We start from the raw sequence: 12430 nt of genomic DNA, 5'->3' as shown, positions 1-12430 counted from the left end.
TAAATTTTGACTAATTAAAAAACAATGCAATAAAGTAAAAAAAAAACCAAAACACCACATTGTGGATTTGTTCCAGTTAGATAGGAAAACATCTTTAGCATTTCTGCATAAATAGATATATTCCATTTTAGTATGGCAATGAGGAAATCGGAAATACCTGTTCTTTAACTACAACCACCTTTCTACTCTGAGAAAAAACACCTACTGGGTAAATCATTGCTACAACTTTGCAAAATGTACTGCCTTTGCAAAAAATCACAAAATAATTCTACCAAAACATCTTTAACACCTACATCATTTCTAAAAAGTCTACAGCTTTTCAAATAATTACTAGCACTTTCATAAATATTTAATGCTGTCTACAAAAGTTCTTTGACAGAACTAAAACCCACTGTGCAAACCCCAATTTTCTTTTACTGACTAAATAGTCAACCCAACAACTTACAAATCTGCCTTCTGTTTCATTAGTATTTTTCCAATTTATAAAGAATTAATGTAAAGGACAATATACTTGCTATACTTGTCAGCTGCACCAGGGGAGCGTGGGGGCTGAAAGCTGATCTAGCAAAAGGAAAAAGACAAAACAAAACAGCAGCTGGAGGGGGGGGTTAGTTTTCAACAGGATCAGCGACCTGGTCTGGCTCACGGTGCTGCTCCACAAGCACTACCGACAGCACAAGGCGTGCAGCAGGACTGCATGGTGGGGAAGGAGGTGCAACTATTCTTCCTGGAAGCAAGCTGCTCTTAGGTAAGCTTCAACTGGATTATAAAACCATAACCTGAGAGACTTAAGATCTGTAATCTCTGATGTTACCTGACAGAGGGATTAATGAAGCTCACTGTTAAGCAAATGCCTGGTTGAGGGTTCCCTCTGTGAAACCATCACCCGTTGCATAGAATCATAGAATCATAGAATCATTAAGGTTGGAAGAGACCTCCAAGATCATCGAGTCCAACCATCAACCCAACACCCCCATGCCCACTAAACCATGTCCCTAAGCGCCTCATCGTCGTCTGCAAACTTACTGAGGGTGCACTGCATACTTACTGAGGGTGCACTCGATATATCACCTCTGAATCCTGCATGTCCACACATCTCCTCCAACACCTCAAATAGTCACACAAAGTACAGACTGGACCAGAAGGGCGCTTTACTTGGGTGTTAGGTTTGGGTTTTTTGAAACTTTGTATTTTAAAAAGTTCCACACAATTGTGCCACTTTCTTGGGAACGTGTGCACTGTGAGGGAACGCGGGAAAGACATTTCACAGTCTACCAAATTAGCATCTGCAGGAACAAATTACAATTTCTTTGTTCTCCTGCACGGCACAGTCCGATCCAACCCTTGCTAAAAATTAATACACCAATAAAACATATCAGAAAAAGAAGGAAAAAGAAAAGTCCAGAGAAGTCCACAAAAGCTGGAGCTGCAGCAGAAGGTCAGGCTTCTCTAGGTCAGGCTGCTGGCAGCCCTGCCACTGCTGCAGGGCAGAGGCCCTTTAATTTGGGTAAACCAGTTACCTGCATGTCCGAGTAGGGGCCAACGTGATGGATTTAGAAACATAAACCCAAGAGTAACCTATAGTGGGAAACTTAAGTTTAAATTATTAGAAGGTAAATATATGGCAAGCACTACTCTACTGTGCATACAATCCTCACAGAGTATCCCTAAAGAGCTGTATTTTTTCTCTAAATTTGCATATTTTCTTACTCTACACACTTACGACTGCTAAGTGCATATAAAAGAACTGTCATGAAATCCAAAAGAGAAGGGGGGGGGGGGGGGGGGAATCAAAGTCACACTTAGAATTTTATGAGGGACTCATTTAAAATCCTACCTGATTTGCTCTTTCAAGGTCTGTCATGATCATCTCGATTTCATCAGCCCTGGGAGAACAAGAGAGCAGAAGTACTGTTATCACATGAAGAATGCCTGCTATATGAGTTCATGCACAGTACAATTGCAACATTCATACAAACAATACCCATTTTCAATATTTTTTTAAAAGGACACAGTAAGACTGATCAGCTAATCTTTTGACTGGTGAAATCCTCTTGGGTTTCAGCTTTGTGGACTGGTTTGCAAGTCTCCAATTCTTTCACCTGTTCCCTTTTTGCAACAAAATAAGCGTATCGATATCTGAGCATCTTCATTAGATCTTTGAAGATCTTACTCCCCAACCTTCTGCAGAAGGGCAGTGTCATCTTTCCTACATGTAAAGGTGCTTCACAAGTGATAATTACGAAGAAGTCAAAGACTACAGTTCGTCAGTCAACTACGTGTATACGTGTACACAAAAGTAGCCCTCTTCTGTTTCAGTGTGCCTAGAAGTTTAGTTCTAAATTTGGCTAAAAAAAAAAAAAAAAATCATGAGGTCGAAGAGACCAAGAAATTTAATTTTACATTATGCAGAAAAGAGTTTTTGACACAAATTTATGAAACTCTAAATTTAGACTCAGGCTCTGAGTGCAATTTACAAAGCTGAATAGGAAAGTCAAAGGGTTGAAAACTATACAGTCAAGGAAAAATAATCCTTCACATACGTGTGTTAGGTGGCAGCTACCAGCCTCGACCCTTTAAAAAACCCAGCATTTCTAAGACTTTGCTCATACAAATGGATCCAATCCTTAAGCAATCTTTTTTTATCATCATGCTGAATCATGGGCAAATATTTCACACTCACGCTCCCACCTGTGAAAGGTACCAGGACAAGGGCCTACAGACCTAAAAGTACGTTCTGTATCTATATAATAAGACACATTACTTCTCCCCAGACATTTTGCCTGTCTTATATCTCTGGACCATATGGAAGCAATAAACACTATCCTCATCTCCTATGAACAGCAGCTTTAACCAGCAAGTCCTTTTGCAATCTGCCAACACCATAATGTCTGTTTTTTGTTTTTAATCTGTAGCAGATCATTATCAGTAAAAGCTGTGAAATACTGGAATTCCCTTCCTCTGCCAGTGCAGAAAAGTCAGGGTTTGTTTTTCTGCTGATCCCACAGAAGATCCATTTTTCTATGCAGGTGTTTGCTGGGAAAGGTGGTTAATTGAAGTACATCAGGGTACTGGCACACTTGACACTGGATCATTACACTGAATATTGGCTTACTCTTCAACAGCATTTTAGGTTTCTGTGTGCACACTTAGGGAAATGCAGTAAAAGATCATCATAAATAAATGTGTATGTATATAAATAAATGGAAAATTATTTTTAATTACAGCCTTTAATGTTGTCGGGGCAACATGAATTGCCTTTTGAAAAAAAATCTTTTGGACAATAATGGAAAACAGATGAACATGTGTTTTCTTGTGCAGGAGAAGCTAATGTGCTCTTACATTGGAAAGAAATCATGCACACGATGTTTTGAATTAATAATAAATAATAGACATTAGTTACTGAATTGAACAACCACTCCTTGGGCAAATAAGGATTCAAAGTGTGCAGGGAGTAGCCAAAAGACTAACCTGGACAGGACAGGTTAACATAAGCCTACAATAACACTTTCAATCTCTTTAGCCTCTGTAGTTGTGAAACATCTTTTGTTTTAGACTCCAGCCCCAAAATACTTGTTAATCCACTTATGGAAATTACAGTATTTCACATGGAAAAGATGTCCCCAAGACCATACAAGTGACCCCATTATGTATCTGTAACAGAGATAAGAGGGAAGAGAGCATCCTAATGCACCGAAAGAAAGTTTCCCAGCATTTTACAAATATTTTTAGCCAGGATAGTTTAAGGATCCTCTTTATATAAGCTTATGTATTCAGGCTGAATTTATGTGTGAATGCCTCAGGTTATATGGAGCCAGTAAATGATGTCTGGATTATGTCACATGCCTCCCAGATCAGAGCTGGGAATGTCCCATCCCAACATGCTGGCTACAGCTTAAGCGAATCCAGTTTCCGCTCGCTTCTCTGCAGGGTTTGGAGAACAATAAAATCACTGCCTTTCCTCCCAAAGAGGGGGTGCCAGGTATCAGCCAAAGGTCTGAAAAACTGCAGAATCTGAGAAGAGTGAAGGACTCAGAAGCACAAAACTCTCGGACTGGGAGAGGAAGAGCACCCTGTTTTGGGAGCAGAAGGGTTGTTTTTCAGTTCAGCCAAGGGAACCTTTTTTTTGGAGAAAAGAAGATGACTGATGCAGAAGAGATGAGTGGGAAGGGGCAGAAGTGTGAGGGGGTCTGGACCCATCAAAGGGCCCTCAGCCACCTTTAAAGGTCACAGAGGCAAGTGAAGGTAGCCAAGGGTAGGGAAACAGATGAAGACAGAAGAGCGAGAGAAGAAACAGAGGGATGTTGGCCAAAGGACCCAGGGGAGATGGGACCAAGAGCAGTAAAGCAGAGGAGCACCCCAGGCCATTGGAGAGGTGTGTGGCTGCCAGTAAAACAGGCCAAAACACAGGACGGTGCCTGAAAAAGGAGGTGGAAGGACTCAGGACAATCCTGTATTTAAAATGGACAGAAGTATTAATACCAGTATTTGTATGCCATTTCGTCTGGGGTCAGGATTTAAGAGCTCTATTACAGCACTGGTATACGCAGCCAATTACAAAAAAAAAGCGACCAAGGATATAGAATGCCATAAAAATGACATTTCTGCCCTTCAGTGCACACAGATAATTCTGACTGAATCCAGTAGAAGTGTCAAACTGTAGCCAAGGGCAAAATTGTCCCTTTGTCCTTGTATCCAGGCACACCAGCTGACTGATCCTGAACTCCCCTTTCCCTCACGCATTTTTTCTACCTAGGTTTTCTGCACAGAATCTGTCTCTGCACACCTAATAAAAGGATGCAACATCTCCAAAAAAATTCAAGCAAAACATCTCCAGCCTAGCAGTCTGCACAGCAATGGAGGTTAATGCTGCAACCATAAGCGTTATCTTTAAGTAATGAATTAAATTACTCTATATTCTTTCCTAGCACAAGTGTCAACAGCATTCAGAAGAATTTTCAAAAGGAATTCAGTCTTTTCATTTTAAAAACTCAACTACCACATCAGTAGCTGGCACTCAGCAGTCTAAAAATCACTTATTTGAGAAAGTCTCTAATAGCAACATTCACTGTTTGCTCAGCAGAAGTATTTATTATAAAATAAATTACAGTTCTCGCACCTTTCATGCACTCACAGAAATAACTTGCATTGATTTATTGTTTACAGAGCACTGTGTCGAATTCAAACCTGCGAGGTACGAGGAAACTCCACTTGAATTAGTCCCACACAGGTCATTTTTGATGTATTCACCATCCACCACATTTGCTCATTTTCAGCCCTTCCTATGTCAGTATTTCTCTTTATTTCAACGGAACCACTTGACAGGCAAAATACCATCCGGCTCAAGGCTGCCGGCATCTTGTCCTGCAGGTTTTCATTGAAAATCTGGTGGAACCTTGAAGGGAACAATGGCCAAGTTCAGCAAATCCGCGGTTATACTGACCCTAAATTTCTGACCCAAGTCATTCCATGCGAACTAAACTCACTTATAAGAGACACAGATCTGATGATTTCACTTTTAACTTTCTTTCTTCCTGAAGCAACACAAGATTTGGCCTCTTGTGAGTGCCTGGATTACCCCATCACCCCAAGAGCTGAAGGCAAGGAGAAAAACCCCAAAGTTCTGTCTGTCTTCAGATAGATACAGAGAATGAGCGTAATTAGTAACAAGAAGACCTTTTGCTAAAATACACTGACATTTACGGTGTTTTACAGCAGATTTCTACATTGCAACCCAACATTATTCCAGGTTTGTCAAGGGTGATACTTTCTTAACATTAAAACAGATCACGAGAAAAGGAGTGGGTAAAAGCTGTTTTCACGAAGAAGTATTATCCTCCCTGTGTTTTCTCATTCTACAGATAGTATAAGCATTTATCTGATCTAATTCCTTATAATCTCTGTGTTAGAAGAAAAGTAATCATGTAAGCAAGACAGTTCTTCAGTCTGTATTACAGATAGTGTGTTCTAAGTTTCAACACTTTCAGGCTAAGGAATTTGGGAAATCAAATTTTAAGCCCAAGCATTTGGAGCTACAGAATAAGCATCACCAAGTAAAAAGAATCTGAACTGTTGAAACAGCACGACCATGAAATATTCTATTACTTCTTCTCTTGCTACTGTGTTTGAAGTGAAAAACAAAACGCATTAAAAGCTATAGATTTTACAAGGTATAAGCTTTTACCAGTCATGAAAGAGCCCTCAAAGCTTACATGCCATCTATAAAAAAACAACTTAAGGAGTTTAAAAAAAAAAAAACCAACACCCCACTTTTCAATTCAATTGCTTATGGGAAATAAAAACCGCAGAAAGGCTCAATTTTCTTTTTAAGATCAAGATAACCGATTACGTTTGAACAGCATAACAAGCAAGCAAATTCAAGAATTGGTAACATGGAAGAAGCTCAGTTCTTTTTTCTAAATAAAATTAAATTAGATGAAAACCCTAAACACCACAAAGCTATTCACTTGCAAGCAAGAAGAATCTGGATTTTATGATTAAAATCCAGTTGATCCAACTCCTTCATTTAGATCCTAGCTTAAAGAGGCAGAAACAATTCCTTTTTTATTAACATGACAAGTGAATGGTTTGCCAAATCTTGTGGCTACAGCCCCCTAAACATTCAAACTTACTGAACCTTGAAAGAAACTGCTGTTGGATTCTTTATACATAGAAGAACTAAAAAATACAGATGACACTTTTGAAATTGCAGTCAGTGGCATGGCCAAGAAACTTCACTACCAGGGCAGATTAATATTTTGGTTTGGCAAAAAACAAACAACATTTTTTCCCACACATTTGTTTTCTTTAAAAACATGTAGAAGTTTACTGGTCAGAGCAAACGGTATATGGAGCCACTGGGGCTTATTAAAATGTTCTAATTATTAAAACATTTACACAGGCAATTTCAAACTAAAAGCACACATTATCAACTAATGTGCATTTATGTTTAATTAAGAAAAAAAGAAAAATCCTACTTGTAACATATATCTATGATGTCACAGAGCAGATTTTGGCTAAGTTAGATAAACATCTTAGCCTCTTAAAAATAGAGGCAGTATAACCTAGTACTTTGCTAGCACACAACAAAATGTGTTATAGCCAATGTTATTTGGGATATTTGGGAGGGGAAGAAAAGAAGAAGAAGGGCCAGAGCATTAAAAAAAAAAAAAAAAAGGCAGTAAATTGAATTTTTTCAAGTTTCAATAGAATTTTTGTCAGGGAAGGTTCCTGGGTCTAGGAAGTAATTTTGGATCACTAAACAACATCAAAATTGCCTGCAGCCCAATGATCATGGCATTCACTCAGGGCACAAGAGCATTCCAGCATTTGAATATTCAATTTTATTTCTTCTTTAAGCAAAAATGAAGGATGACAGATTTCCTACCCAAATTCAAGACTCTTTCTAAGCTCTGCTGGTAGACACCCTCATCTAATCCCTGCATCTCAGTGACCATGCCAAGGTGCCCATGGTGCTGGTTTGCTTAATTTCTAGGAAAGGAAGAACAACAAAACACTGTCTTTGAAGCTCTTAGAAAGTTTCTGATAAAAGGTAATGTAAAAAACCCACTAATTCTATTTTTCTTGCACCTTATGAGTGTCACTGTACACACAGTTTAGGCATTTTTAGAATTCATAATGATTCTAATCCAACAAACATCCATATTAGATAAATCCACCTTTATTGCTAATACAACCTCCAAAAGTAATAGACACAAGGGTTGTACAAAGAAAGAAAGAAAAAAAAGTTATTTCAGCATAACCAGTATAGCACGTCAAGGGGCAAGAACTCACACACTTTTTACTGCTAAGTTCTCAAATCTACTTTTCAAATTGCAAGAGCTAGAGGTTAATATTTTCTTTCACAGCAACCCTCTAAGGATCTTCAGATCAGATAATCCTTTTTCCAATGTCATATAAATCCAGGCCTCTTGTAAAAGAATTTCTCTGTTCAGGGATTCATAAATCCACCAACTTTAGTAATGAATTGGGTGTTTCCTTTCCTAGGAACTCAATTGAAGAAAAAATCCCCTCTCTGCTAAGCAGTGAAACACTGAAGGCTTTAAATTGAGAGATCAAAGAAACGCTGGTTTCAGGTGCTCCAGCGATTACACAATACGTCATCTGGATTAATCTGGGGAATGGTTAAATGTCCACTGTACATTGTCCAGACCCCTCTTTGCAGTTATCCTATACTAAATCAAGTTCCTCCCCTAGCAAAAAGGAGACTCAATGCTAACTTTTTCAGCGTTTTTTTTGTTTTATTAGAATTAATTCATTTCCTCTCATTGCTAGCCTTGTATCCATGCAGTACACCACATACAGATTCAAGCTGAAAAAATAAACTAAATCTCACGCAAAGACTTCTCATTAAGCACACCAGGTTAGTATTGTAAGTACCAGGATCAAGCAGTCGCACCAGCTGCAGGTATGATCTTCAAATAAACGATGTCCTAAGCGCTTGAAAGACGTCAAGTGATCATCAAATATTGATAAAGGTTAAAGAAACTGCTTATAAAGCCCAAGATATTGAGCAATACCTGGACAGTACAAGACAAGAATCATCCCGATCGTTAGAAGGAAAAGACCCTATAGAATAAAACATCTTCCAGTCTGTAGAAAAACTGCTTTCCAAGAAAACCTGCACAGCACTTTGTTTTCTCTTTCATGGCTTAAGTCAGGATTTCAAGGATAAGAAAATCATGTTTGCAATTATAAAGTTTTAAACACAATAGAAATCAGCTTTATTCCAGTGATGCACTAGGGAGCAGAGTTTCTAAAGACCAGCAGTGTTTTCTTAATCATCTCTACAGAGAGAAATTGATATGAATGACACTAATTGATATGCCCAATAAAATATAAAGAGAAAAAATTAGAATTATATATAAGATACAATATCAATTCATAGAACCCCAGAGCTGTAATTCCCAGTGTTACACACACACGACCTTTGCAAACTAAAGAACAACACTTAACGTAAGCAGCTGGAATAAAGAAAAGGCATATTGGTTGTATTAAAAAGTAGCCCGATACATAAATAGATGGCACATCTTTTTTACTTGATGACAACACTATTTTCTTATGTGGCACATATTTACATATATTGCACCACAGCCAATATGAATCTTAGCTCCCCATACTGCTCAATCCTCCATTTAAACACCTCCTACTCAACTTTCATTGTGTTTTTCTCTCCACAAGAACAGGTCTCTTGTGAACTCTGTGTCCAGCCATCATGCTGCCCGTTACAGAAAGGAGAAGAAATGCAATAAATCCTTTTTCTCCCGGTCTCATGATCAAACACGTCCTCTTTCACGATGTATTTTTGCTTTACCCTGCAAAGCCCTATGAGTAGTTTTAAAATCATTGATTAGGAGTGTCCAGATTTGGATCATTCTGGGTTTCCTTCCACCTCAGACCACTGGTGACAATCCTTTGGGCCACAGAGGAGTTCAAAGAAGGCTATCGAAACACGAGATAATTTTTGCACCTGAAATTTGCAGAAACAAATAACCTTGTTTAGACGGACCTAAAAATCAGTTTCCACTAACTTCTGAGGGAACTGGTGAGAAGCCTGCAACCTCACGGGCTGTGGGCTCACGCTCCTGCAGGTTCTAGTACTGGCAGGCAGAGAGGAGTTCCCTGCAATTCAGTTCTGGTGTAATCATTTTGACCTGCCTATAGAGGCTATGAAGAAAAGGAGAAAGAACTTTCTGATGTTTAATTTTTGATGGATTTACGCGTGAATCCCACCTGCATTAATGTCCTGAGATTGAGGTAGTGCACCAGTATCAGTACAAACCCACCAGATTTGCAGGATCAAGTCCTCAGGGTGAGGAACACAATCTCCAGGTTCAGGTTATGCTGAATATTCATGCTCAGAGGAGCCAATTTAGACAAACAAACGTATCCAGCTGCCTTCCTGGCCGCTGCCAATCTGCACTGTGCTATGCCCTGGGTAGCAGGAGTCACTGCCTGATCCAATACTACAGCTCTAAGGATTTTCTAACAATGCAAGATGACACAGATGCAGCAAACTCTCTATTTCCTTGTGCCTCCTGTTACAAATTGAAAGAGCTTGCTGCAATTCCCCTCTCCTGACTTCAGTTGATTCAATAACATACCAGAATTTAAACACAGACACCCTTTCCTCTCCCTCACTTGCACACAAAGCATATCAAAAGCACGGAATTACTCCTGACTTGGCCTTGAGCAGCCAACATGATGTCAATTTTACATGTTTTATAAAGCAACAGCATGTAGAAAGCAACTCAAATGCAGGTCATATCAAGCATGTGACCCACAGAGCAATCAAAGACTGCCTGAAACTGTCATTCAAGGTTCAATCATCTTCTTGCAGGAAAAATGAAACATCTGTGGCCCAGAGAATTAAGTTATGTATTGCATAATTCATCTGGTGTCTGCCACAGCAGCCATTTTAATGCTCTAGTGATAAACATGTTTGATTATTTTTGTTTTGTTTCCTGTTGCCTCCATGGTATTTCTATTTATCTACCCATACTACAACGCATAATGGAGATAACAAATATACAAAACAGTGTTATATTCAGCTGATAAGACGTGAGAAATCAGCAGTCTTATTAATCACATTAAGGCAGCATCATTATCCAACCTTATGTTCCCTGTAATTGTACTCATCTCTGTTCTTTTTGGTACACTCTGTAGTTAGATTTGATGATGAAATCATTGTTTCCCAAGGATCTAAACATGAGCTTTAGAGGTCTTTCTAATAGAAAGCTGCTCTCCTCATACACAAAGCAAGTTTCTCATTATTTCGTAGGTTTTCCATCCCCTCATTTCTTTTTGATCCCGACATGAGCACCTCATACCAGACAATGCAGAGGACCCCTCTCTGTTCACTTATTCCACTAGTGGGTTTGTGGTCTGCACTGTGAGAAACCCTTATCTAAAGCATCCTTTGCAAGTCATTTTGGGAAGTGATCGTTTTATTAATGGTAGCTTAGTTGAATTTACTCTCAAACTTGTCAACCCTAACACTTTCTCACCTGCCATGAACTTCACTGACATGTCCCTGCAGAGTAGCTGGGTATTTGTAAAGCTCTGGGTCCATGCCCTGCTGTCTGGGTGTTCATTCCTGTTGTCGGGAGTTGACCATTTCTGCGGTCTACTCACAGAGCTTTTGATGTCAGTTAATTTGTTACACAATTAAACAGAGCAGCTATCATTTGTGCAAAATTTGACAGACTTGGTCAATACTGGCTTGCTCCAAAAAGATGCTTTGCACTGGCCTGATAGAAGAAAACAAGCAACAGCCTCTGAAGTGGTGGAGTGAGGCGTATTCTTACCCACTTTCATGATTTGGAGTCTGTAGGATTCCCACAGTGAGCAAAATCCTCACTATAAAGCAGTAAGTCAGCACTATTACAAAACCTGATTTGATGGGACCAGAGTTTTACCTGATACCCTGAAAGCTTGCACGCTGTTTCCTGTGATGGTCTGCATGGAGGTGAGTCAGTGGATAAAATAACACATTCTCCCGTAAGCCCAAATATAAATAAAGCACTGTTTCCTATCGATTGTTCCTATAAAGTTGTTTAGACAGTATCTATTGTAATAATATCAGCTGTCCCATCTGTGCTTTGTAGCTGCCCCCCATTGCTACTTCCTCCTGCAATATTTCTAGGTCACTCCCTTATCCCCTAAATGTCATCCCTTCACCTCCCAGGCCACAAATGGAAATACAGATTATGGATGCTTTCCAGCAGCACATAGACGGCTGATCAACCAGCAAGTGGAAAGGCAACTGCTGCTCTCTCAACCTGCAGCCCTCCACTCAAATGGATTATTTGTCTGTCTTTCCTATCCATTCCCAATTCCTACAAGATTCACCAGAGGTCCCTGTGCCGGGGATTTCTAACGCTGTTAATTACTGTTGAAGTCAATCATCAGCTTCCAAGTTAATTTAGGAGGGGAGGTGACAAACTGCAAACTGATCACTAAGCAGGCTGGCAGTAAAACAGACCACAATCTCATGGAAGCTTCATTTCCTTAGGAAGCCGGGCTAAAGGCTGTGGTCATGCAGTGCTTCTGCTGGCTACGTGTCCACAGGCATACGAATAGGCTGCTCTGCTCCCACTGCACAAGAGCAGAACTCGCCATTTTTTATTTTACTTGAAAAAAAAGTATAACAAAATATAAAATAAGAACTTCCTTAAAGACCAAGTCTTCACTGATTAACTCTGCTGCTCTACAACTCGCACCAGCTGTTTTATAATTGTTTCTCCAAATAAATAATAATAGATAGTTTGGCATTTTGGAAATACAGCACCTGCAACAATTCACTTATTTTTACTGATGGAGATAAAATAGATAATTTATCCAAAATTAGAAACCTTAATTGCAGGCATCTTAGGTGTCATTCTTTTTTATCGGAATGGCAATACTTTAA

General features: G+C 39.3%; 1 protein-coding gene across 1 annotated transcript in view; it reads right to left on the bottom strand.

Moving 5' to 3' along the window:
- Positions 1-12430, bottom strand: part of CUX1 (cut-like homeobox 1) — a 208358-nt gene that overhangs the window by 68625 nt on the left and 127303 nt on the right. The window contains 1 exon segment of the mRNA XM_009319326.1: positions 1838-1886. Within this exon segment, the coding sequence (XP_009317601.1) occupies positions 1838-1886 (49 nt within the window).

Source organism: Pygoscelis adeliae, unplaced genomic scaffold (genome assembly GCF_000699105.1).
Source record: "Pygoscelis adeliae isolate BGI_AS28 unplaced genomic scaffold, ASM69910v1 Scaffold282, whole genome shotgun sequence".
Classification (NCBI taxonomy): Eukaryota; Metazoa; Chordata; class Aves; order Sphenisciformes; family Spheniscidae; genus Pygoscelis; species Pygoscelis adeliae.
This window is presented reverse-complemented; position numbering and strand designations above follow the sequence as displayed.